This window comes from Sturnira hondurensis, unplaced genomic scaffold, assembly GCF_014824575.4.
Source record: "Sturnira hondurensis isolate 20B ecotype Veracruz unplaced genomic scaffold, ASM1482457v3 Scaffold0005220, whole genome shotgun sequence".
NCBI lineage: Eukaryota > Metazoa > Chordata > Mammalia > Chiroptera > Phyllostomidae > Sturnira > Sturnira hondurensis.
This window is the reverse complement of record NW_028077851.1, coordinates 4,029,084-4,056,662: the sequence shown is the minus strand read 5'-3', so window position 1 is coordinate 4,056,662 and position 27,579 is coordinate 4,029,084. Positions and strand designations below refer to the sequence as shown.

Genomic DNA, 27,579 nt, shown 5'->3' with positions numbered 1-27,579 from the left:
TGTTATATTTAATGTATTATGTGCAAGTAGCTATAACTAAAGTCACTGTAGGCATAAGTGAAAAAGCCTGCTTCCAGTTGGTCAACTATTTCTCTTTTAATCTTACAAACATTATTAATTGGCTTAGACAAAAAACTTTTCCTGAGGTTGTGCCCCAAAGGAAATTTTAGTCTAGTCCATGACATATTTTTCTTAAACATCTTAGCTGAGAGGATCCCTAAGTAAAGTTTTTTTATAGAGAGGCATTAAAGTTAATCTCTGAAAGTCATAGATAGTGATGGTTAGCTCATTCATTATGAGTTTTTAAATATACATATAAATTTTTTTCACACAAAATAGGGCATTTTCTTTAAGCATCAAAGATACAATAAATAACTTTTTCCATGTTCTAGGTCTTCCGTGACTCACCTCTAAGGTGTCCTCAACCATCTCTCCCTCTACTTCCATTGTATCGTCCTCTGCATTTATCATCTCCTTGACCAAAGAGCAAAACCTACAACAGCAAATGTCACAAAAATGCTAATTATGATCACTTTTGTTCCCTACCTTTACATTAAACTGTAATTAGATATAAACCAACCTTTTACAAGTTCAGGGAACAATCAATCCACTCACTGATTTGACATGGTACTTTAATAGTTATCTAATCTAGTTCAAATACCCATATGATACTTGGATCCCCTCTATATAGCATCCCCACCAGTTGTTGAACTGATGCTTGAACACCTCCAGTGACAAATAACTCATTACCTCACAAGGCAGCTCATTGTTTGAAAAACTCAATGAGAAATGTTTCACTTATAGTGAACTAAGGTTTTCCTTAGAATGAATTCCCTTTCTACACAACAGCCCACTAGAAAAGGATATAATTTCATTATGTCCCTATAAGTCTTTCCTCCCTTTCAATGTTTCCGCCAGGATTTGTTTGTGAGTTATTCCACTAACAGATAATTCTTCAAAGGTGTCCTTGTAATACTCTGCAAGTCTAGCCCTGTGACAAGTGTTCTAGGAATAATTTAATCAGTGCTAAGGACAGTGGGACCATCATCTTTTAAGTTGTAGACACTCCAGTTATTGGTGAGAAATAAGGTCTTACATAGGAGAGGTATGAGACGAAAATGCACAAGGTCGCCTCATCATTCTGTTGACACAGATTAAGCTTAATTATCAAGTATTACCCATATATCTTTCTCACAAACGCTGCTAGGCCATATCAGCCACTTCCTAGACTTGGGGTAGTAGTTTATTTGCATACAAGTGATTTGACTCTGGTAAGATGACAGGGAAGAATATTATACAAGTTAAAGTAATTTCGACAAGTCTGGCCGTTCCTCAATAGGTTAAAGAGAGTTACTATTAGACCTAAGAAAACAGAAATTTAGCTCCAGGAGAAAGGCAAACATGTCCACACAAAAGCTTGCACACAAATGTTCACAGCAGTATTATTTATAATAGATAAAATGTGGAAACAACCTAAAATGCCTTTAAATTATGAACAGATAAATTAAACGTGTTCTATCCATACAGTGGAATATTATTCAGTCATAAAAAGAAACGAAGTACTGGTACATACTACAACACAGAACTTGAAAACTTGAAAATTTGGGATTAGGTGGAAAAAGCCAGTCACAAAAGATCACAAATTATATTTTATGTGAAATATCAAGAACAGGCAAATACACAGAGATAGAAAGTAGATTAATGGTTGCCTGGGGCCAGGGTTAGAGGGAAAATGGAGAGTGACTGTTAATAGATATTAGGTTCCTTTTGGGAGTGATGAAAATATTCTAAAAATAGATTGTGGTGATGGCAAAACTGTAAACACACTAAAAAGATTAAATTGTATACTTTAAATGGGTGAATTGCATGGTATGTGTATCATATCTTTAAAAAGCTGTAAAAATAATTTTCCATAAGTTAAAATTTCAGGAAAGGCAGCAGAGTAAATAAATATTTTCACAGCAAAGACCTTTTTTAAATGATTCACCATAATTATATTGCAAATACCTGAATCAGCTATAACTCACCTACTACAGTGCTCTTTGGTGGAAAAGTAGATTTGAAAGTCATCAGAATTGCCACGGACGAAGAGAAAACAGTATCGTTCATCAAACCTGGATACGCTGTAAAAATGTAAAACATAAAGATGATTCTTTTATATGTTACAATATTAATTTTAAAATTTTGAGAAAAATCTAGTAACAGATTTTCTTCCATTTTACAAATTTTTAAGAATCACTGCTTTAACAAATATTCCCCAAATTTGACTTTTATTTCTGTATGAAATTTAAATAGTAGGGACATTTATCTTGCTTATATTTGAGTTTGTATTCATAAACTGACTGTATTGTATATCAAGAACGTACTATGTATTCAGTGCTAAGCAAAGCATTTGGGCAGCAGAAAAGGGAATAAAATATGGTCTCTGTCTTTAAGAGTTTATAATTTTACAAAAAAAGACAAGAAAGGTATTTGTGAAATAATTTATCATAATAAAAGAATTTCTAGACTTCAAAAATATCAGGACACAGTATCTGTAGCCATACAAGGCAAGTAGAAATAAACATGACATCTTAATTCAAGAAAGGGTTTTAAATGTGACCTGATCCATCCCTAACCAAGGTCTGGATCTGACTCTATAGCTTCTTTAAGAGGTAATTAAGCTTGTCTGAACATATCCAGTGACCAAAAAAAAATCACTACACTCCATCTACTGATGGAGTTCTCTGCTGAAAAATTCTTTACACACACTGGGCCAAAGCCACACAATGGCCCTCATTTTGCCCTTCTAAATAATCTCTTCCTGAGATCCATAGCACTTTTGACCATTCTTCATAAATCATGAATTGCATAACAAATACTGAGTTGGCACAGCTCAAGCTGTACCAGGTGATTCAAAAAGAATTAAGACTAGGTTATATATGAGTGAGTTTTGAAAACCAAGCCATAAAGAACTACTAGTCAGTTGGACAGCAATAGGAATGTTCAACACATGTTCTTCATGTCAACACTGGTCCCAGGGTCTGATTCACCCTGGGCCCTTTGCACATCCCTGCTGATGGCTGACACAGCAGCAAGAGGTATCTCTGTGAGGGTACAAACAGAAGGTTCTTTACTATATGTTCTCATACAACTTAGTTACTGAGTAATAAATTTTTTAAAACATTCAATGTTTTTTGGACTATGTTATTTTTCTGAATAGTATTATTCAAATGCCCTACTCTGTTCTTAAGTCAGTTCTCTTCCTTTAAAGCAACGTAAACATTATCCTAATTTAAACATTGATATGTCTAGGACAGGATCATACTGTGCCTGGAGATAACAGGTAATTCACTCAGTGGTATATGGCCTTAATCAGAGAAAGGATACAGAGCAGCAGTCCAAGACCCTACTTTGATGGAAACTAAAAGACACTGAGACCTAGAAAGGCTGAGTGACTTTTCCAAGGTCAAACAGCAAAAGAGGGATTACAAGCCATATCTACTTCCGACTTGGACCTACTCTCAGATGTGCTGGCAGGGTGAGATTCAAGAGTGCAGCCACGTGGTTTAGGCTCAAATAATCACCACTTCTGACCCAAAGAGCAAGCAACACACCTGTCCTTGGAACACACAGCCCCACTTCTTCATTAATAACAATGTCCAGGAGACCACAGTCAAGGGTCATCACCAAGTAACTCCAGGCTTTAGTTTGGGGAGGGTTGGGGGGGGGGGTCCCTGAATATCTGCACATTACTGGATCAAAGAAGAAATACTTTCTCTTTCTGCAAATATTAAAAATAAAAATATTCATTTTTTAAAAGATTTTATTTATTTATCACTTAGAGAGGAAGGAAAGGAGAGAAGGAGAGAAATATCAATGTATGGTTGCCTCTCATGAGTCCCCTGCTGGGAACTGGCCTGCAACCCAGGCATGTGCCCTGACAGGGAACCGAACCGTGATCGTGTGGTTCGCAGGCCCGTGCTCAATCCACTGAGCTACACCAGCCAGGGCTATTAACTTCATTTTTTAAAAAATGCTTCAGACAACAGAATTTGGTCTGTTGCATACCAAAAAAGCTACTCTGTTATAACAAGAAGTCCTTACTAGCAATACATCATGAACAAGCTCAGATAAGGCAACGAAAGAGGAAAGTACATTTTGGAGTCTTTTAAAAATTACAAGATCACATATTATAAATAAGTGGAAACATTAAAGTAATAAAACATTATCATTATCTATATTTTTAAAAATTACATTTTCCTTTATGATCTTACCTTATTCCTTTAATGGAAGTGGCTGTGAAATTCCATGTAAGAGATTGCTGCTGCAGGGATCAAATACAAAAGTCAGTGGCTTGATCCATCCAAAAAATTGTTTTTTAGTTTAATTCTATGGTCAATAACTTCTGCTATTTTACTTTCAATAGAGGTGTAGGGGTTAGAACAATATATTTAGCATAATTTGGAACACCAGAAACATTTTCTAATGTTTCTAGAGATAACAAAAAATCATTTGTTATCTCTAACCCAGTTTAGAGCAAATGATCTAAATTTGAAATAGAAACAATAAGCACATAGTAAGTACATAGTGACTGGCCTTTCATCTTCTATCAACATATCATGAAAACTCTAAAATGAGCATGAGAATAGCCCAACTAAGTTGAGTGACCTGAAAAAATGTTTGGAGAAGCAAGAATGTGGAAAATACTAGTCAGTGTTCACCGATCTTTGTTTCTTTTTCTCCCTGGGCACATAGCTAGAACATTTTTTACAGCCTCCCTTGAAGCGAGATGGGGCCACATGATATTCTGACCAATGGGATGTGAGAGGAGGGGTGTGCGTGAGCTGTGGACCTGGCTCACAGCACCCTCCACATAAGTACTCTATTTTATCTTTTCTCATTCACTACAAGATGGAATAGAACCCAGCCAACCTGGATAGGACATGAGATAATACACTTTTTTCATGTACATACACTGCTATTTGGGGGCTATTTGTTTTAGCAGCTAGCCTACCATGACTAACCGGATTTTCAATCTGTACAAGACATGCTTTTAAAAAACAACTCTGTCCTCTCCCTCCACCACTATTCCCTGTCCTTAAATTCTGCACAAACTCAGCTTCAGAAGGAATGACCAAAATCTCAGTTTCAGGAGAGCCATAGGCTACAATGTCAATACATAACAACAAAAATTTTAAATAAGGCAGCATAGATGGAACTGGAGAGCATTATGCTCAGTGAAATAAGCCAGGTGGTAAAAGACAAATACCATATGATCTTACCTATAAGTGAAACCTAATCAACAAAACAAGTAAGTGAGCAAAATAGAACCAGAGACATGGAAATGAAGATCGAACTAACAGTGACCAGAGGGGAGCGGGGAAGGGGATAATGGAGGAAAGATGGGGAAGGGTCATTATTAAGGAACATGTATAAAGGACCCATGGACAAAGACAACAGGGGGGGAGGAATGAATGTGGGAGGTGAGTATGGTAGGGTGGAGGAGAGTAATGGGGGGAAAATGGGGACAACTATAATTGAACAATAATAAAAAAATTTAAAAGAAAGTACATTTGGTTAGTCTAAGGAATGTTATACATGACCAACCAGCTAAGCCCCCTAGAGAAGAAAAGTGTAAGAGCCAAATGACTGAGTATACGGCTTAGGAGAACAGCCACGAGCAATCGTGTGACAAACTTCTTGCCACCCTAGGGATGTGAGAACAGAAACAGAGGGAGGATGGTTCCCAATGGGAGAAGATCCATTCATACAGGTTGATTAAGTACCTACTATGAGAACCAGCACTGAAGACGTGACAGAGAACAACAAAGTCCCTGCCCTGAGGGTTCTTACATTAGAGTGAGGGAGATGGCCAATAAATTGCATAGCAAATTAATAACATGGTGGAGGGTGAAAAGCACTACAAAAGTAAGTAAATAAGCAGGGATGGGCATTAAGGTAGGGTAGAAGGTCATGCTGTTAAACCCAATGTTCAGGGCACATCTCTCTGATGACTTCTGAACAGAAAAAAGGGTGGGGGTGAAAGAGTCAGCCATGCAGACACCTAGGGGAACAGTACCAGACTGAGGAAACAGCATGTGCAAAGGCCCTGATGTAGCAGTATGCTTGGCATGTTTGGGGCCCAGCAAGGAGGGATCTGAGTGGACTGAGTGAGGGGCTAGTGGTAGAGGAAGCTGGAGAGCTCATGAGGGAGATCATGGCTCCAGGATCCTCCAGGCACTACTCGGCTTCTATGCTGCTATCCACAAAATGCAGACTTTTGGGGAGTAATCTTGGCTGCCTGTGACACTTGTGTTAAGAGCATAGCATTCTTGTGCAAGTTTGTCCTGTTTCTGACATGAGTATAAAAGGTACCCCCCAGAAAGGGCTTCCCAAAACCAGCAGCCCTGCATGTGTGGACAGTGTTGGTGGCTACTATGTGTCTGTTGGTGACTTTGAGGCCCATGAGGAGCTGAGGGAGAAGTGTGCATTTTCTCCTGCCCTGCGGAGCCTCCTTACACCAGTGTGCTGTGTACAGCTTGTGCCAGCTTGAGACATCCAATTTTGCACCTCTCTTCCTAACCCCATGTTTGGTGATCCAATGCAGCTTGCTTAAAACTGCTCACAGTAGCAGAATTTATACCAGAGAAATTAGCAAGATGAATCAGCCCTTTTCTCCCATGTCCCTTGGAAAATTGGTTGTTAAACCTTGACCAACATAAGTTCCTGAACCCTTCACTAATAAACCACAAGTTAATCTCATTTTATAGAGATGCTGCATGTGGGTGAAAGTGTGCATGGGTGTGGTCTCTCCCACCAGCCATAGCCCACTGGGAAAAAAATGCAACATCGTGTAGAGAAATGTCATTTCACTCTACACCAGCAAATTTCAACCTTTCTCATGTCATGGCACACCTAAATTAATTACTAAAATTCTGTGGCACATCAAAAAATATATATTTTGCCTATCTGACAAAAATAGGTTATAATTTTTATTCATTCACACTGGATGGCTATTGTTGTGTTGACTGTTGTCATTTTTTATTTGACACTCTAAGGGAAAGGAGTCAGTGTGCCCCTGACTTAGTCAGGTACTGCATATTTTAAAAATTCTTGTGGCACACCAGTGTGCCTCTTGCAACACACTGGGGTGCCACGGCACACTGGTTGAAAAATCACTGCTCTAGGGAAATCTGCTTGCTTTCAAAATCTGCAGAATTTCAAAACTGCACATGAAGGCAAAAGCAAAGGCTTCCTCTCAAAGAAAAAACAGAATTTATATTTGTCTCAGACATTTGCTCTGACAACTCTAAGTGCTTGTGTAAAACATTTCATCAGTCAAGGAAAACCAACAGTTGCTGCTTATACAGTTCTTTTCCATTCCTTATTATGAACTAGATGCAAACAAAGTAAAACATTTACAACTACTAAGCTGTTGTAGTATATATACCAATGGAAATTTCCACTAAGGGCCAGCAACCATCATAAGATTCAGATTAAGTGGGCAAAGTCTGTAGAATTCCATGAGACCAAAACCACTTTGCTGTAAAAGTATGAAGAGTCATTTTATTTATTTTATTTTATTTTTAGTCTTTTATTTTTTTAGAGATTTTATTTATTTATCTTTAGAGGGAAAGGGAAGGAGAGAGGGAGAGAAATATCAGTGTATGGTTGCCTCTCGTGAGTCCCCTGCCGGGAACTGGCCTGCAACCCAGGCATGTGCCCTGACTGGGAATTGAACCTCGATCGTGTAGTTTGCAGGCCCGTGCTCAATCCACTGAGCCACACCAGCCAGGGCAAGAGTCATTTTAATAGAATTAGTTTTTCCACAAGTATTTGTCAAAATATGAGGTGTTTTGTACCTGTATCAATGGAATAGTGAGATTACAGGTTAAAATTTTGAAAATTCTCTTGTATCACAGTGGCATCAATGATAGAAAGAAAATAAGCAGAATTAGTCTCTAGTACAAGAATTCCAACACCAAGAATAGGGTGCTCCATGGAGACAGTGCCTGGAGAGGGGCACAAAGAAGGCACAAAGAGGGGTTTTGGATGTGAAGTCTCTTTCTTGACCTGCACCGAGTACCTAAGTGTGTTCATTTAGTCCAAATCCACAAGTTACGAATGATACACTTTTCTGTGTGTATGTAATACCAATAAAAAGATCAGAAAACCCAAAGGGGAAAATTTAATAGAAAACACATGTACTCTTTTTAAAAATTTAATCTTCATCGTATTTTTTCAACACATGCATTCTTCACATGAGATATATCTGTATGTAAACCATATATGTATTTTATTATATCTTTAATTCTTCTCTTTTGCCCTCAAATATTTAACACACACAGGGCAGGGAAAAAAACCCAAGCACATTATGGCAGTTCATCTTCACTATTGGCTGCTGATTCTACTATCAATGAGAAAAGGGTTGCTTCACTGTTAAATATTACACAAGTTTACTGGTTTAGGCTTGTATTATGGACTGAGTACTTGTGTCCCTGAAAATTTATCTATTGCAGTCTGGGGCCTTTGAGGGTGATTAGATCATGAGGGTAGAGCCCCCATGATAGGACTGGTGCCCTTCTAAGTAAGAGACAGGGGAGACTTCTCTCTCTCTCTCTCTCTCCCTCTCTCTCTCTCTCCCTCTCTCTCTCCCTCCCTCCCTCCCTCCCTCTCTCTCTCTCTCTCTCTCTCTCTCTCTCTGTCATGTGAAGATACTGCAGGACCACTATCTGCAAACTAGGAAGAGGGCTTTCACTAGGGCTTCCAACCGTGCTGGCACCCTGATCTCAGACTTCCTGGCTTCTAGAACTGTGAGAAATAAAGTTCTGTTCTTCAAATCACCTAGTCTATGGTATTCTGTAACAGCATCTTAAGCAGACTAAGACAACTTGAGATATCATTCATGACTATTTCTTCTTTATACCTTTACTGAGGTATAGTTGATATATTAAAAAACTGCACAGCTTCCTGTCAAGATGGTGATATAGGCAGACATGGCTCCCCTCTTTGCACAACCACATCAAAATTACAACTAAAATATATAACAACCATCACTTGGGAACATCAGAAATCGAGTTGAATGGAAGTCTGACAACTACAGAATTGAAGAAACTACATCCATACATACTGGTCAGAGGAGCACAGACTGGCCCCACACCCATGTGGATAAAAATTCGGGAGGGATATCTTAGGAGTGAGGAGTTCCAGACTCACACCAGGCCCCCCAGTCCAGGGTGCCAATGCCAGGAAGATAATTCCCCACAACTTCTGGCTGTGAAAACCAGCAGCGATTGAGTTGGTGGAGGAGGATGCTGGAGCCCTAAGCAGTTCCTCTTGGAGAACCCCCCCACAGACTCACCTACTCAGACTTGCTCCCCAAGCCACAACGCTGGAGTGGTGGTTGGAAGGGCACCAGTAGTATACAGGAATGAACTGAAGCGTCTGGCATCAGGGAGAGCAGAGACCATTGTCCCTTTGCTGAGCCCTGTCCTCACAGAGCTGGCAAGCTGGTGCCACATCTGAAACTCCATCAACCTAGCTAACAATGTGTGACCCACCTCGGAGATCCAGAGGCTCTAGGCCCACCCAACTTATGGGCTCATCCAAGCTTCTTTTCCTTAAGAATGGTTGGTCTTGGCTCCTAGATTCTATCAAATAAGCAACAACTGGCTTCAGTGAGCCCTAGAGGCAGCCAGATTAGAGTCACAGATTGGCTTCATCTGGGAATCTCCAAGTCCAGCACAAGCAGCAGCCATGTCAGACTGCTTTACAGCTCAGGCAGGGTGGCCCTGGGCAAAACACAGGTTGGGGCTGATCCTGGCCTGCAATGCCCGGGAAACCTCAGAGCCAACACACCCAGTGGACAGCTAAAGACCATGTAGGAGTACCATCACCTTGCCCCTGCACAGCTGATGCTCCATGGAGGGCAGAGGTTGGTGGTCTGTGGACACAGCCAATCCTTCCAGCTGACTGGCTTGGGTAAATTCCTCCCATTAATCTGCTAACAGCATCTAAGGCTCAACTACAAGAGGAGGACGTACTCAGCCCACACAAAAGGTGAACCTTGAGTACCCAGCTTGGGTGATAGGAGAGGCTGTGCCACTGGACTTCACAGGACACCTACTACTTAGGCCACACTGCCAAGATACAGAGTCAAGGCAGTTCTACCTAATACACAGAAACAAACATGGGGAGGCTACCAAAATGAGAAGACAAAGAAATAGGGCCCAAATGAAAGAACACATAAAAAATCCAGAAAAAGCGCTAAAAGAAATGGAGATAAGCAATCTATTAGATGCAGAGTTCAAAACACTGGTTATAAGGATGCCCAAGGAACTTAGTGAGGACCTCAAGAGCATAAAAAAGATCCACTCAGAAACAAAGATACACTAATTGGAATAAAGAACAATTTACAGGGAAATAACAGTAGAGTGGATGAAGCCGAGAATCAAATCAATGATTTGTAACAAAGGGAAAAAAAATAACCAATCAGAACAACAAGAAGAAAAAAAATTTTTTAAATGTGGACAGTATAAACAGCTTCTGGGACAACTTGAAACATTCCAACATTTGCTTCATGGGGTGCCAGAACGAGAATAGAAAGAACAAGAAATTGAAAATCTAGCTGAAGGAATAGTGAAAGAAAACTTCCCTAATTTGGTGAAGGAAATAGACATGCAAGTCCAAGAAGCACAGAGAATCCCAATTATGAAGGATGCTAAGAAGCCCACTCCAAGACACATCATTATTAAAAGTCCAAAAGTTGAAGATAAAGAGAGACTCTTAAAAGCAAGAGAAAAGAAATGAGTTACTGGAAGGTTGCCAAGTGGAGGGGGGAGGAGGAGAATGGGTAAAGAGGTGAGGAGATTAAGAAGTACAAATAGTTACAGAAGAGCCAATGGGGATGTAAAGTACAGTATAGGAAATGAAGTAGTCAAAGAACTTATATGCATGACCCACGGACATGAACAATGGTGGGGGTATTGCCTTAGGGAGTGGAGTGTGCCGGGTGGAAGGGGGCAAAGGAGGAAAAATGAGGACAACTGTAATAGTATAATCAATACAATATAATTTAAAAATGAAAAACTGCACATACTTAATGTGCATAACTTGATGAGTATGAATGTATGCAAACACCCAGGACATCATCACCACAATCAGAGTAATAGATATATCTATTAACCCCCAAAGTCTCTTTGTGTCTCTTGGTTTTTGTTTTGATTTTTGTGTCTGTAGTAAGAACACATAATGTGGGATTTACCCTCTTAAAAATCTTAAAGTGTACAATACCATGCTGTTAACTACAAGCACTATGGTGTAGAGCAAATGGCTGCAATTTATTCATCTAGCATAACTAAAAGTTCATGTCAAATGAACAACAGGAAGTTGTATCCTTACTATTTCTAGTAAGGAATTTCTAATATGATTGAGCTTCTTCTTGTTGTCCAATGTTGCATTTTATGTTTTAAGATATTGTTTATTTTCACTTAAGATAACTTGCCTATATTCCTGTTTCCAGGAAAAAAAAATAATCCTCCTTTGCGAAGTTAATGGCAGAACTCTGCATATGCCATGAAAACATATACACAGCAAACACATCTATCTAAGGCATTTGTTAAAGGTGCTATAACTTTTTATTACTACAAAACATTTTTTTTAAAGATTTTATTTATTTATATATCTTTAGAGGGGAAGGAGAGACGGAGAGAAACATCAATGTATGGTTGCCTTTTGTGCGTCCCCTGCTGGTAGTTAGCCTGCAAGGAACCGGTCTGCAACCCAGGCATCTGCCCTGGCTGGGCATCGAACCGCGATCGTCTGGTTCGCAGGCCCGCGCTCAATCCACTGAGCTACGCCAGCCAGGGCACAAAACATTTTTTAAAGCAAAAAAGCTGGTGAAGTGCTTCAGACACACAGATATGAAATATAGCTGTTATCACAAAACACCAGGCCTGACCCAACATTTCTGCAATGTCTTCAATGGGCAACTAAATTCAAATGTTTTCTCTTCTATATGGTCATTGTGAATAAAATTGGGAAGTTACAAATCTGACAGCAGCTATTGAAGTTTAAACATGTTTAGTCCTGAATTAAGCAGGTTTATTTCTGGGAATCCTTGCTCTGGAAACAGCTACATGAGCATAGTACTGTAACCACCAGAATATGCACTGGTGTACCTACTATTGGGTAGAGAGCAAAAGAGACCTAATGTGCATCAGCAGGAAAGTGGTAAAATAAACTATGATTCCTCCATACTCAGAAATACACCACATGATACAAGAATATCAGGAATATTACACTTAAAAAACCAGATGGATCATTGCTTGAGTACAGTGAATAGAGGTATACACACATTATACACACAGAAGTGAGTTTATAAAAAAGGTATAGATGGATAGCCACCAAATTACTGGGGATGGGAATGGGGACCAGGTTTAAGAGATCGGTAGGGACTTTCCTTTTATTCCTTACCTACTTCCTCATGGTTTAACTTTCTTTTCAATAAGCCTGTATTCATTTATATATATATATACATACAAATAAATCCATACAACATATGAGATAAATACCGTATTTTGCTGTGTACAGTGTGCTCCCATGTACAATGCACACTCATATTTGTGCTCCAAACTTTCAGGGAAAAAATCTTTCAAGTTTTTAATTCTATTTTTGATTTATTTACATTGAGGTACTTGTTTTTTATATTATAAAGGAATTTTAGCATTTATTTTTTAATATATGGTACAAGAAATTTTATGTAACAAATGATTACAAAACATAACAACAGATACAAAGTATTTCAGGCACTACTCATGTATAATGTGCATCCTTATTTTTCCCTGAAAAATTTGGGCAAAAAAGTGTGCATTATACACCACAACATACAGAATATATAATGGAAAAACCTGCCTCTTTTCTTTCATCTGTGGTTACTCTCACATCTACTCCCACAACTCAGAAGTTAGGCACAGCTGCCTGCTCTTTCAAGTACAACATAGACTCTTCTACTTAAGAATCAAATTTTGATTAAATCATATAGAATAAAGAGAGCTGTTGGTGATCTTTTTCTTACCATCCCCACGGGTAAGACATGCCACAGAGAAACTGTCCGCTCCTCAGCTTCACTGTTTACAGAGATATATGAAGGCTGGTAGACTTTGGTTGGTTCTATCACCAAAACCTAGAAGAAGAACAGATTTCTGTAATGCACAGGAATATACAACATAGGTCACCCTGCCCACTAAGGAAGTGGGAAGCTGTGCACTTCACAAACACACGTTAAGGACATGCACAGTGTGTCAATGCTGCTCTACGACCCATGGACACAGCAGCCCGAGACAGAAGTCCTTGCCCTCAGAGGTCTATGCTCTAATGGGGCAGATAAAAGAAACAGATAGGGATATGCAATGTGGTATCACACAGAACTCTGAAGAAAATGAGGCAGAATATAGGTGGGAGCTGGGGGAACTTCTTTAGACAGGGTAGTCAAGAAAAATTGGCTCAGGAAAATGACAGAAAAATGAGGAATGTTACATACAGTTTTTGAGAGAAATGAGAAATTAAACTGGGTGATCACAGATACGTACCAAGTCTAAAAAGTGCGATGAAAGTGGGATGAAAAGTGAGGTGACATCAGTCATCTTTTATTTTGTTGGGGTAGAGAGAGGGAGGACAGAAGAGGGCAGGAAGAAAGTACAGGAAAGAGACAGAGAGAATGAATTTCCAAAGCAAATAAAGTAATATGTTTAAGATTGCTAAACCTAGGTAGAGATTATCAAAGTATCAGCCCAATTATTTTTTTCAACCTTTCAGAAGGTTTAAGATATTTCATAATTTAAAAAAAAATTAAACTTATTGTTTAGGAACAAAATTATCATAATCATTTCAAATAAATTAATCTTTTATTAGCTGTTTAATGAAATTCTTGAACACTACACATTCACAAAATCTCAAGGCATAATTTTGAAACACAAGTTCAGTTTCCAGAATGCTTAGATATCTTACTTAGGCCTCCATGTAATATGGTCATAAAGCTGCAGCAAAAACTCACTGAAAAGATAAGAGCAATTTTGCTTTTCAATAAAAAGTTTTAAAAAGTAATTTGTGGCATTGAGGCAAATCAGAGCTAAACATGAAAAGCTTTGAATTCCAAAATTTTACTCTTAGTACTGCACTTCTCCACCTCGGCACTACCGACATTTTGGGCTAGATAATTGTGTTTGGGGAGGTGGAACTGTCCTTGGCATCCGTGGCTTCGACCCCATGAACTGCCCATTGCAACGCCTCTCCCACAATTGTGACAATCAAAAATGTCCCCAGACATTGCCAAATGTCCTCTGGGGGACAAAATCGCATCCTGTTGAGAACCACAATTTTAGACAATACAGTTATTTATTGAAAAAACCACATATATGTGGATTCACACAGTTCAAGCTCATGTTGTTCAAGAGTCAACTATACAGTCAACTTTTTGTAGTAAGTTAATCTATCACTGGTTGATTCCACATAAAATTGATGAATAGCTTAACATTTTAAATTACTCTTATGGTTTTTTCCTTTCATAGTATTCAATAATTAGATAGCACCAACCCCTAGTTTCTTTTTTTTATCTTAAAGGAATGAATTTAGCATTTCTTACGGGAAATCTGAGTCCATTAGTATCTTTGTTTGTTGCTGCAAAAATTATATCTAGCCAGAAGGTAAGCTGTTCTTTCCTCGGTGAGTGTTCGATAACAGGTTTCTTGAAGTGCAGAATTAAAAACAAATTCTGAACTAGTGATTCCAGGTACCTGGAAGAATCAAAAGCATTAGTTATTAGATTCCCAAAGAAACTGAGTTCAATTCTACTCCCTTTAAAAGAAGTTTCCTGAAAGCTTTATTTACTTAAAATCATATTACACAGTGAGTGCTTCTTAATCATTTGGCAGCCATATACTTAATTAAAACAAACCCAAATAGCGGGCAAAATAAGTTTGCTCAACAAAATCATACAACATGACTTTCTACCAACAACGGCTTAAACCTCAATTTTGGGACACAGTGTTGAAAACAGAGATTGGCAAGCTTTTGCTAACTGTCCTAAATAACAAGAGCAAGTAGTTTGAAGTTAAAAGTAATTGCAAAATGACAGAATTTCAAACTCGTTGTCTTTTTAATTCAACTTTTTATTTTGAAGTGTTTGCAGGTTTACGTATGGTTGTATGAAATAATACTGAGAAATCCCATGTACCCTTGCCTTGGCCCAGTTTACCCTACTCCAATGGTAACACCGCAGTGAATTAGAGAGCAGTGTCACAATCAGAACATTGGCCTTGATACAGCTGACACAGAGAGTACTTCCAGAGCCACAAGGATCCCCCTCTTATTTCCCTTCTACAGCCACACCTACTTCCCTCTCATGCCCGAATCCTCCTGGACCTTTGGCAATCACTAATGTAAAACTCATTGTCTTTTATTAAAAAAAATAGATCTGAACAGGTAGATTTTGATGTTATGAGATCTTGAATTTGACCACACCTTTAAGTCATCAGGCAAGATTAACTTTTTGAAACATAATTGTGAGGCAGTGGTGGTCACATTTTCTCTGGCACTGAACCAGGATGGTTCAGGTGAAAGCATCAGAGTGTTATTTTTGCCCTTTGAGGATAAAGTCCAGAGCTATCCTGGGAAAACAGATCAGTTAGACTCTGAATGACTTGCTTGGGTACTATGCAGTACAGGATTAACTCAGTGGCCTGGGTTGTCCAAACTCTACATATTCCAAGAAAGATCTGGCCCTCTGGTCCTCTGGCCCTAGACTGGCTGCAGGAAAATCACCTCTAAGCCCTTGGAATAACCTGCCTAGTAAGAGGGTCTTTGTTTACCTGAAGCCTTAGGCCATACTAACAATATGATTTATGGTGGGGGCCTTGCGCAAAGCTGTATCAATATGATCTCTAGAGAGGTTGAGGACTCGGTGACTAAGGTCAGTCACATGGATACTTCATGCCTACACGACTGACCCCAATACAAACCCTGGACAGCATGACTTGGTGGGCTTCCTGGTTGGCAATACAATGGGCATGCTGTCATGCACTGTTGCTGAGAAAATTACTGTAAGCACTGTCTATACAAATCCACCAAGAAAGGGCAACTGGAAGCTTGTGCTTGGTCTCCCTGGACTGTGCTTCTTGCCTTTGCTGATTTTAATCTGTATCCTTCTATACAGTATAACAGCTTTTCTGAGTTTTGTGAAGTCTTCTAGCAAATCATGAACCTGAGGGTTGTCTTAGACCCACAATAATAGATATCAACACTGTAATTTATCTGAAGTTCTGATGTAGTGGGAATGTATTCAAGCCTCTGGCCTGCTCTCCACGGAGCCCAGGAAATGCAAGAGGTGGCCCAGCAATCTGTTTTTTAATCGACACAGGTGATTCTGGTACATGCCAAAGCTGCTGGCTTTTCTTACTCTATGAAAAACCATAAACACATTTCCATGCTTCCAAGTATGGTTTCTTACACATTTTTTAAAGGTTTTATTTATTTTTAGAGAGAAGGGAAGGAGGAAGAGAGGGAGAGAAACATCAATGTGAGAGAAATGCATTGATAGGTTGCCTCTTGCACACCCCAACTGGGGACCCGGCCTGCACCACAGGCATGTGCCCTGATTGGGAACCAAACCGGCGACCCATGGGTTCACAGGCCGGCACTCAACCCACTGAGCCACACCAGCCAGGGCAGTTTCTTACACATTTTAACGGCTGTATAACCTAGGGCCATAGTTATGCCACATCTTTTTAGCCACATATCTATTATTAGTATTTTATTTCCAGTTTTCATTTGTGATGAACATCATTTTCTTGCTGTTTTTTTCAGCTTTATGATCTACCTTCTCATGGATGCACAATACGTACTAGTACCAAAGAATGTTTTGCTCTTGAGGACCTGGATGACCTGAACAAATTAACAGGACTGAGAGTTTCATGTTGGAGATATAGCATCTAGGGATATAGCTTGTGTGTGTATGTCTTTCTGTCTGTCTTTCCTTTCCCTCACATAAAACCAGGTGAACCAATGTTTCAGAGTTGTTCTTTCTGCCCTAACTTTGCTATAATGAAGTCAGTAGGAGAAACATAGTAATTGCTATTGATTTTTGCATTTAAAACTTTTCTCCCTGACAGAAACATGTCAAGACATGATCAGATATTGAGGATAATGATAATTCACAGACATGACTCACCAGACTGGAGGCCTCAGTTTGAACAACCTCTCTGCTGCGTGGATGGCCTTCCTGACATTATTGGCCAACAAGCTGATGATGAAGAATGGACCCACATCCCAGTAATTGCTCATTTGCTCCAAGCACCCTTTTGTTCCCAACAAATTGTTCAGCTGGGCACCTTAAAATATGAATTTTAGATAAAGTTATAAAAATGTTTCTAGTTTCTATCATATTATGCAAGCATTTACACAGAAGAAAAATGGGCATTTTATTTTGGCTAATGTCTCAGGTGTGCCACCAGAGAGTAACTGTTCCTTCTGAAATATAATGCCAGTTACTTGAACATAATTTCTAATGCTCAACTTGTGTTACCGAAGCATCAACATGTGCAACGATAAACAGCTTTACCTATATTCCTTAGCTCCGCGGACATTTCATATTGTTGTCCAGCGACTGTCAGCAAAACTGCAAGGTGAACTCCGATATACAGAGATGAATGGAGCTTGAACCCTTTGCGATACCTACAATTACAAAACCATCCAGTTCTTAATATATAATAGCACTATATATTACAGTAACATAGGAAAAAATGTGTAAATAATGGTACAAACCAACCTTCTTGTGAAAATTTTTACTATTCTAATTTATTGTTTCCAGCCCTCCCTTGAATCTTTATAAACAGCTATGTGCAACACTCAAGTATCTTCTTAAAAATTTCACAGAAGCAACACAGTAAATTATACCAGGGAGTTTGAAAATTATTCATCAGAATTTAAAAAAATAGGAACCATGACCATCGTATAAAATAAGGAAGTCACATTTAAATGTACAGAAAAATGTTAAAGCTATTATGACCCTACACCCAAAAGGAGACCACAATTTGATGTCCGAATTTCATTTTTATGGTTAGACCCCATTCAAAATTTTTAAATTATATATATGTTGCATCAATTACAGGCTATTTCTCTGCAGGCCATTTGTTTGTTTGCTTATATAATAAAATGGAATCATTTTTCATGCATGCAGCAGTACTACCAGAATCTTAGAGGTCAAAGAACTGTAAAAGCAGTGGCATAAAGTGACAGAAGAGGCAGGAATCTATTACATTAGGATAAAGATACAAAACTGCAAATACCATTTGTATACCAAAAGGTTAACAGTGCCACATTTAATTTTCTTATTTATTCTGTATTCTATACATAAAAAGTTTCTTTCTCTTCCATGAGTAACTATGAGTACAATAATAAGAGAGTCTGATCAATAAAGTATGCCAAGGACTTCTAGAACAGAAGTCGTTTTGTCACTAGTGTGACAAGAGAATTAGATAGCAACGAAATATTAACTGTAAAACTGAGAAGTTATTTAAAGCTATTAAAATCTGGTTTTATAAACTTTGGGACCAGAGGACACCAAGGTAGTCCTTCCAACCCCAGCCAACAAAATTCCAATATAAATGAAAACTTTTCCCCTGTATGTTTTGGGAATTTTAATTCTATATCTTATTGTGATGATTTTTTAAATTTCTTTTATTATGAAAAGTTATCAGGGAAGGGTGCCAACAGAGTGACTTCTCTGTGCCCCTTATCAATAAATCAAACAGGTTTAGCTTGGGAGCAGAGAAGACTTGAACTTGGAGTCAAGACTGCAGTTTCCAGTTTGTCTCTGACCAGCCCTGTGACCATGGACAAGAACCCCTTATTTCCCTGAGCCACATATCCCACATCCATACTTGAGGGCCTGGGTCAGACAACCCCCAAGGGTTTCACCTGAGCCAACATGCCCTGACCAGAAGACCAAGTTTCATTTGCTACTGTACCCACTGCCACTACTTTCTGAAGTGGATGGAGAAAAAAGCTCCTAAGAGTTTCTTGAAGGAGCCACAGGTAGTAATTTCCTGACCTGAGGGTTGAATTCTCACCCACCATGGTGGGAACACGGCTTCCTATTTTGACTCTGCCAAATGTTAATTTCTCTTCCTTACCCTTCCCTTCCACACCCCAAGTGATTCCTCTGCCATTAGTGCATCAGGTGCTCCTGAACTAAGAACAACACAAGGTCCCTGACCTCCAAGAACGTGTAACATGATAAAAGTGATACGATCCACATGGAATTAGTGAAAGTGGAAGCATGACTGTGATAAATATCTTAAAACCACACAAATGGATGTCTAGAGGGACTCACAGAAGACATACGGAGTAATCCTCAGAGACTTCAGATATGGTTGAAGATGGCTAGAATTACAATAGCAAGAGATCTGGAAAGTGAACCCCCGGCACAGAAAATGGTGGATGGGCACAGAGATTGGAGTTTGGGAAGCTCCCAAGGAACTTTAGTTTAATTGGACATATATCAGGCCATGGAAAATAGGACTAGAGTTGAAGAAAGTTTACAGAGCACCCAGGACAATGATTTAAGTTTGAATATTTAATAGGGAATGGGCAGCCATGGTGAGGTCTTTGAATTCTAGAAGGATAGACTTTAGAGACATCTTTGAATTTTAGAAGGATAGGCTTTAAAGAATCTACACAGAAAGCCTACACAGGATATTGTTAGAACATTCCTGGCAAAAACAAAAAAAAACCCACAAAAAACAAAAAAGGGTGCTGACTGGAGAGGGACAATGGGAAAGGACTGGCAGGGAGTGAGGAAAGACTCACAAAAGGGCTGGAATTGGGGACTGATTATATAAGTGAAACTTATCAAACATTGACTAAAAGTTTAAGACTAGGAAGCTAAAGGTAGTTAGAAAGGAAGACACTGGAAGCCATACCTTGTGGCGATGAGAAAATTACTTCACCCTTGGACATGGGTAGACTTAAATACCAGCACCATCTCAAGACAGAACAGGTGGACAAATAGCTGGCAATGTGAGTCCATAGTTTAAAACAGACGTTAAGCTGAAGACCAGCTAGGGGTCCCAAGATGTGGGACCAACTAGGATCACCAAGGAAGAGTATGTGGACAGAGAAGAGGACAGAGCAGTGGTTCCCAACCTTTTTTTTCCCTAGGGACCAGTTTTGTGGAAGTCAAATTTTCTACAAACCGAGGGTACATGTTTTGTGATGATCCAAGTACATTACATTCAAGCTCACCTCCTGCTGTGCAGCCTGGTTCCTAAAAGGCCACAGCCCCGAGGATGAGAAACCCTGGGATAGAGGACAGAGTCTCCAACATGTATGGAAGGAGAACAAAGCTAGGTAGGTAGGTAGGCAGGCAGGTAGGTAGCTAAGTAGATAGATAGAAACAAAGAAACAAACAGCAGTCATAATTAAATGAAAATAAAACAGCAATGCCAAGAGCTCTTGTAATGAAAATGGATAATGTGAGCTGTTGGATCCAGGTTTTACTTATCATTTTCATCACTCCCACCCTAGTTCAAGTCACCATCAGCTCTCTCCTAAATTTCAATGATCTTGTGTTCCCTGCCTCTGTTCTTGTCCCTGTGGTAAACTGTTCAATGGCCCAAATTCCTCTCATCCCACTGTGCATGTGCCTTTGCTATATGACTGCCATTTCTCCAACCCATAGACTCTTTCTTTACCCCTTTAAATTTGGGAAGGCCATGTGATTTTCTTTAACCAATAGCAGGCAATAAAACTGACCTTGCATGAGTTCCTGGTCCTAAGCCTCAAGAAGCTTTGCAGCTTCTACCTTTGCTCTCTTGGAATGCAGCCTACCATGTAAGAAAGCTGATATAAAAGGATTAGAACCACATGGTAGAAAATGGAGGCTCAGCATCAATACTCAGCACCAGCTGGCAAACATGTGTGAGGCCACCTTGGACCTTTCAGCCCTCTCACCCTCCAGCTGACTGAAACTTTAGGAGTGAGCCCAGCATTTGGAGAGTGGAACCAGCAGAGGTTCTGCCTGGCCAGTCCACAGAATCATGAGAATCACTGTTTTAAGCCGCTAAATTTTGGAGTTGTTATATAGCAAGCGATAGCTGATATACCCCTTTAAAGGTATTCTTTGCATAACAGTGAGAATACTCCAGTTAAAATGTATGTCAGACCTTATTACTCCTCTGCTCAGAACACTCCAATGTTGTATTATCTCCCTCAGAATAAAGGGTTGTTTCCCCTCACATTTCCTGCCACTCTCCACTTGTTCATGCCTACCATCCTAGAGCTTGCCCAGCATGCTTCCTCCTCAGGGTCTTTGCCCTTGCTGTCTCCCTCCTCCTCGAATATTTTCTCCACAGTTACCTGTAAGGCAATTCCCTCACCATCTTAACATCTTTACTCACCTGCACTGACCACCCTACCAAAAATAGCAGACAACTTCTCCCAACCCTCCTTTCCCCCTCTCTGCTTAACTTTTTCCCATAGCCTTCACCATCAGTTCACATCCTATATATTTTATTTTGTTTATGTGACTTCCTTTACCAGAAATGTGAGGTCCATGAGGGGAGGAATTCACGTCTGCTGTGTGTTTATCCCCACAATCTAGAAAAGGTTCTGACACACAGTAAATACTCAATAAACCTTTGTTGGATAGATAGATGGATGGATGGATGGATGGATGGATGAATGGATGGATAGCTCACTGAAAAGACAATGCCCTCGCAGTGGGGAACAAAGTTCTGGAAGGAGTAGCTGGGAAGGAGTGTGCCAATCCTCCTTCTAGCCCCTGTAAATGAGTGAACTTGCAGGAAGAATGTCACCATAAAAAAACCTGTTCCTAATGGTTTCCTTATGGAAAAAGTAATGTGGAAATTCCCAAACTACACTTACAGCACGCTTTTCCACTACTAGCAAATAAGTATACACATATACATAGGAAAACATGTGGATGTTTAGCCATTGTAATTCTGTTCATTGCAGAGATGCACATGCTAATGACTAGGGTTGAGGATTTACCACTCAATGGCGCTGTCTCTGCTGGCGCAATCTTCGCAGTTTGAATCCAAAAACATATCCTTGTAGATCATTCCACACAGGCAGAACATAGCAGGGGTCGGGTTATCACAGTTATGTAGGATCTGGAATATGAGCTGCAGAGCCTTCTCACGGTCACCTTTCCAGTTTCTTCTGAAAGATTCATGTGATAAGATCATGAATGTCTAAATCAACACACAGCAGCATATATACATTCACTCTGTGAGGGACTGGGTGTGAGGACACTGTGTTTTATCAGAAAAAATATAAATTATATTTATGTTTCATATTAAAATATAACAGCTTCTTAAGATCCACACCAGACTCCCAGTGAAGATGGAGGTATAGGTAAACATGACTTGCCTCCTTGCACAACCACAGCAAAAATTACAGCTAAACTACAAAACAACTATCACCCAGAATCATCAGAGATCAAGCTGTATGGAAATCCAACAATCAAGGAATTAAAGAAGTCACATTTATCCAAATAAGTAGGAGGGGTGGAGACAGAGATGCCAAATGGGTAGTCCCATATGCACATGTGGTGGATAAAAATTAGGAAGGATACCTCGGGAATAAGGGATCCCAGCCCCACACCAGCCCATTCAGCCCAGGATTCCAGAGCCAGGAAGATAAGTCCCCGTAACTTCTGGCTGCAAAAACCAGGGGGATGGGGTGGCAGAAGAAACTGTGGGATTCTCAGGCATCTCTTCCTAAAGGGCCTGCAACAGACTTAGGACTTACGCAGACTCACTCCCTCTAGGCGCCAGCACCCCAACAGCAGCTGGAAAAGTGCCAGTGGTATGTGGGAAAAAACTGAAGTGTGTGGTATCAAGGCAAGTGTTGGGAGACAGGTTCCTCCCAGAAAAAACTCCAGAGGCCTGGCAGCAGCACTGTCCCCCCTTTCTGAGCCCTCCCCCACACAGAGCCATAGAGCAGTGACACCATAACAGAGACTCCATCAACCTGGTTCACACAGGTTGCCCCACCCTAACAATTACCTAAGGCTCCATCCCATCCAATTTACATGTGTGGTTTTCTATGTTAGGCTACACTACTAAGACAGGGAGTCAAAGCAGCTCTACCTAATAAGTAGAAACAAATACAGGGATGCTGCCAAAATGAAGAAACAGAGAAATATGGTCCAAATAAAAGAACAGAACAAAACTCCAGAAAAAGAACTAATCAAAATGGAGATAAGCAATCTATCAGATGTAGAGTTCAAAACACTGGTGATCAGGATGATCAAGGAACTCATTGGGTACTTCAACAGCATAAAATTGACCCAGGCAGAAATGAAGGTTATACTAAGTAAAATAAAGAAAAATCTACAGGGAACCAACAGTGAAAGGGATGAAGCCAGGGTCAGATCAATGATTGGGAATGTAAGGAAGAAATAAGCATTCAACCAGAACAGCAAGAAGAAAAAAGAATTTAAAAAGACGAGGAGAGGCTTAGAAACCTCTGGGACATCTCCAAACATACCAACATCTGAATCATAGGGATTCCAGAAGAAGAGGAAGAGCAAGAAATTGAAAACGTATTTGAAAAAATAATAAAAGAAAATCTCCCTAATTTGGTGAAGGAAATAGATATATCAGTCCAGGAAGCACAGAGAGTCCCAAACAAGTTGGACCCAAAGAGGAGCACACCAAGACATATCATAATTAAAATACCAAAAGTTAAAGAGATAATCTTAAAAGCAGCAAGAGAAAAAGCAGGGAGTTACCTACAAAGGAGTTCCCATAAGACTGTCAGCTGATTTCTCAAAAGAATCTTTGCAGGCTAGAAGGGAGTGGCAAGAAGTATTCAAAGTGATAAAAAACAAGAAACTACAACCTAGATTATGCTATCCAGGAAAGCTTTCATTTAGAATGGAAGGGCAGATAAAATGCTTCCCAGACAAGGTAAAGCTAAAGGAGTTCATCATTATCAAGGCCTTATTATAGAAAATTTTAAAGGAACTTATTTTAGAAAAAGAAGATCAAAACTATGAACAAAATGGCAATAAATACATATCTATCAACAGCTGAACCTAATAAACAAACTAAGTAATAAACAAGCAGAACAGAAACAGAATAATAGATATGGAGATCATTTAGAGGGTTATCAGTGGGGTAGGGGAAGGAGGAGAATGGGGGAAAGGTGCGGGGATTAAGAAGTACAAACTGGTAGGTACACAATAAACAGGGGGACTGTTAACAGTATAGGAAATGAAGTAGCCAAACAATTTATATGCATGACCCATGGACATGAACTAAGAGGAGGATTGCCAGACAGGGTGGAGGGGAGCAAAGAGGAAAAAATTGGGACAACTGTAATAGCATAATCAATAAAATATATTTTAAAAAGATCCACACCAGTAAATTTCATACAATCATACTCAGTACCTACTTGACTCCATTCCCTTTAAATTACACCTACATTGTGAATGACAGCATAAAGATATCAATATATTTGGAAAGACAAACAAAAATATGGCAGCTTTCTGTAATTGCATGGAGAGCAAGGATTTTAGAACCTAAGCCTGAATCATGTGGATAAGATAGTTTGATAAAAGATTGCCAAGATGAATTGAAAAATGTATCTTGATATTTTTTTCTTTAACATATTTTTATTTATTTAACTTTTTAAATTGTTGTTCAAGTACAGGTTTACGCCTTTTCCCCCACCCCTCCCCACCTCTCTTCCCTGTTTCCACCTCCCCATGTTATTGTTCATATGTCCTTTGTCATTGTTCTTGTGAACCCTTCACCCTTTTCCCCCATTATCTCCTTCCCTCTGGTCACTGTCAGACTGTTCTCAATTGCAATGTGTTTGGCTATACTTTGCTTGCTTGTCCGTCTTGTTGATTAGGTTCTTATTAATGGTGAGATCATATGGTATTTGTCTTTTCACCACCTGGCTTATTTCATTTGATCTGAAATGCCTTGCCACCCTCAAATAGTAAAGGACTTTAGATAAGTCCTGTTTTCTTATCTCATGTTATACCCACCCAAAGAGGAAATTTAGAAAATTATTTCTATATTCATAAATCACTGTCTTCCCTATTATTAGATTATATGGTAAAATGTTCATTTACACACAGAAAATGGATTCCTTAGACAGCTGTTAAAATAACTGTTGCCACAAAATGACCTGACTGTGTGGCTGTAAAATGCTAAGTGGTCCTGTGAAAATTTGGGAGCAAATGTCCATCAGTAGTGGAAACTGATTAAATCAACCATAAATAATGGTATTCATATTCATATTATAGAATATTAAACATTTATAAAAAGAAATGAAATAATATTTCTATAATGCTGCTATGAAGAGATCTCCAGAATATGTTAAGACAGGAATAATGTTCAGAGAATGCTTCCTTTTTTATTTCAGAAAATGAATAAATATATGTATCTGATTTTGTGTCTTTAAAATGGAACAATAACTCTGGCTGGTGTGGGCCAGTGGATTGAGTGCCAGCCTGAGAACCAAAGGGTCACTGGTTTGATTCCCAGTTGGGGCACATGCCTGGGTTGTTGGCCAGGTCCCTAGTAGGGGGTGCGGGGGAGGCAGCCACACATTGCTGTTTCTCTCCCTCTAAAAATAAATAAATAAAATCTTTTAAAATTTTTAAAAAATTGAAGAATAAAACCAAAAGGAATAAAAGTGGATGCTGACAAGTGGAGGGTGAAAAGATGATGAAGGAGACTAGGATACAGGTTACACTTCTTGGAATTTGGCTTTGAAAATGAACAATTTTACATAATTATAAAAGAAAATGATATAAAAAATTAAAACAGTGTTCCCTAAAAACACTGCTTGCCAATGAACATATCATCTGATTTTGTAGTTGGGGCAAAAGAAATAATGAACCTATGCATCTGATTGGTGGCTTACCCACAAACAATTCATATGACTTTAAAACAGAGCAAAGGGAAAAATCAACTAAGCTTTGGACAATAGCATGGCCTTTTGGGATAGAATGGAATCTGGAAGTGTCCCCAAGAGACACTGTGTCCCCAAGTGTCCCCAAGTGTCTTCTAAGAGAAGACAAAACCAAATGGCTTAACTTAATTTCTTGCCCCACACCTGCCCCCTAAATTTTGTCAAGAAAGCCACAGTAAAGGAGAGGTGCAAAAATAGAAAGATATTGTGTGCATTATCAAAGCCCTTGATTCTGAGGACCTGCAAAAACTGAATTCAAAGATATCAGAAACTGCAGCCCCAAACCTTTTCTGCTCTATCACTGCCAAGATGAAAAAAGCAGCAGGGCGGCAAGAGGTTGGTAGTTGGGTTAATTACAAAAGAACTAATTCTAATTAAAGGTAGGGTCCAATCCCAACCCAGCAACCCTCTAGGAGAAATATGAAAAAACCAACCATACATAATTGCCAAACCCAAAAAAGGTCTCAGATATTCAGGATGATTTTTAAAAATTGAAATTATACTTCCACCTCCACTGTTCTTTTAGATAAAATGTCTAGAGCACAATAAACTTACGAGATGTGCACAAAGCAAGAAAATGTGGCCCATAATCAAGATAAAACAATAAAAAAAACAGATCCAGAAATGACACTAAAATTAGCAGACAAGAACTTCAAAACAACTGTTAGAACTATATTTTTTCTATAACTATAATGCATATATGTGGGAAGAGGTAAGGCACTTTGTGAGAAATGGAAACTCTCAAAACAAAAATAATGAAATCCTATAACTGAAAAATTAAAAACTGCAAAAATGTTATTGAATGGGCATAACATAAAATTTGGATACTACAAAAGAAAGTAACAGTGAACTGAAATATAGGTCAATAAAAATGATCCCAAATGGGGTTGGTTGGTGGAGGAAAGTGCAAAAAGAAACTTTTGGTAATAAAACATCCCATATCTTAATTGTGGTGGTAGTAATATGGGTATATTTATTTGGCCAAAGTCATCAAATTGTGCACTTCAAATGGGTAGATTTTATTTTATGTAAATTATGCCTTGATTATACCTGGAAGAACTTAAAAATATGAAGAAACTGAATAGTGTTTCTAAAAGTAAAGTGTCCTGGTGGGATAATCTTTGGTCTGTTTGGCCTCAGAAACATTCCTATTTCTCCTGATCTGTTCTGTATCTTACCTACAAATAGGACCCACTTATGCAACAGAGAAGAACCGCTATTAAATTATCCCACTTCTGTTTCCATCAGCTAAACCTTCCCCAGTCTTCTGAGACCACAAAGTAGTATCTGTGAAGACTGGGCTCTACAGTGGGCTGGCAAGCCCTAATGTGGAGCTATGCATCTGTCAGGCTGGCTTTCCCATTCTCACAAAGGCTACAGGAGCCGAAGTATATATACTTCTGCCTGAACTCTTGCTTCTGCTATCTGACATGTTCCCAAAGATCTCCATATAGATGGATCCAGTTAAATTCTACTCCTCCTTTGCAAGTTGTAGCAGAGACTATAGAATGTGGTTCACTAAACCCAATGAAATTTTTCCCAGACACTCAGCCAGACCACATTTCCCAACTTCTCTTGCAATTACAT

At 39.2% G+C, this 27,579-nt stretch overlaps 1 protein-coding gene across 1 annotated transcript in view; it reads right to left on the bottom strand.

Annotated features, from left to right (window-relative positions):
- MAP3K15 (mitogen-activated protein kinase kinase kinase 15) overlaps positions 1–27,579 on the bottom strand; it is a 93,795-nt gene that overhangs the window by 23,712 nt on the left and 42,504 nt on the right. Inside the window, exons 7-14 of the mRNA XM_037046357.1 lie at positions 22,048–22,218; positions 17,597–17,709; positions 17,207–17,366; positions 14,624–14,774; positions 13,058–13,165; positions 4,257–4,306; positions 2,028–2,123; positions 409–493 (exon numbers count right to left, since the gene is read on the bottom strand). Coding sequence (XP_036902252.1) covers positions 409–493; positions 2,028–2,123; positions 4,257–4,306; positions 13,058–13,165; positions 14,624–14,774; positions 17,207–17,366; positions 17,597–17,709; positions 22,048–22,218 — 934 coding nt within the window. The remainder of the gene's footprint in view (positions 1–408; positions 494–2,027; positions 2,124–4,256; positions 4,307–13,057; positions 13,166–14,623; positions 14,775–17,206; positions 17,367–17,596; positions 17,710–22,047; positions 22,219–27,579) is intronic.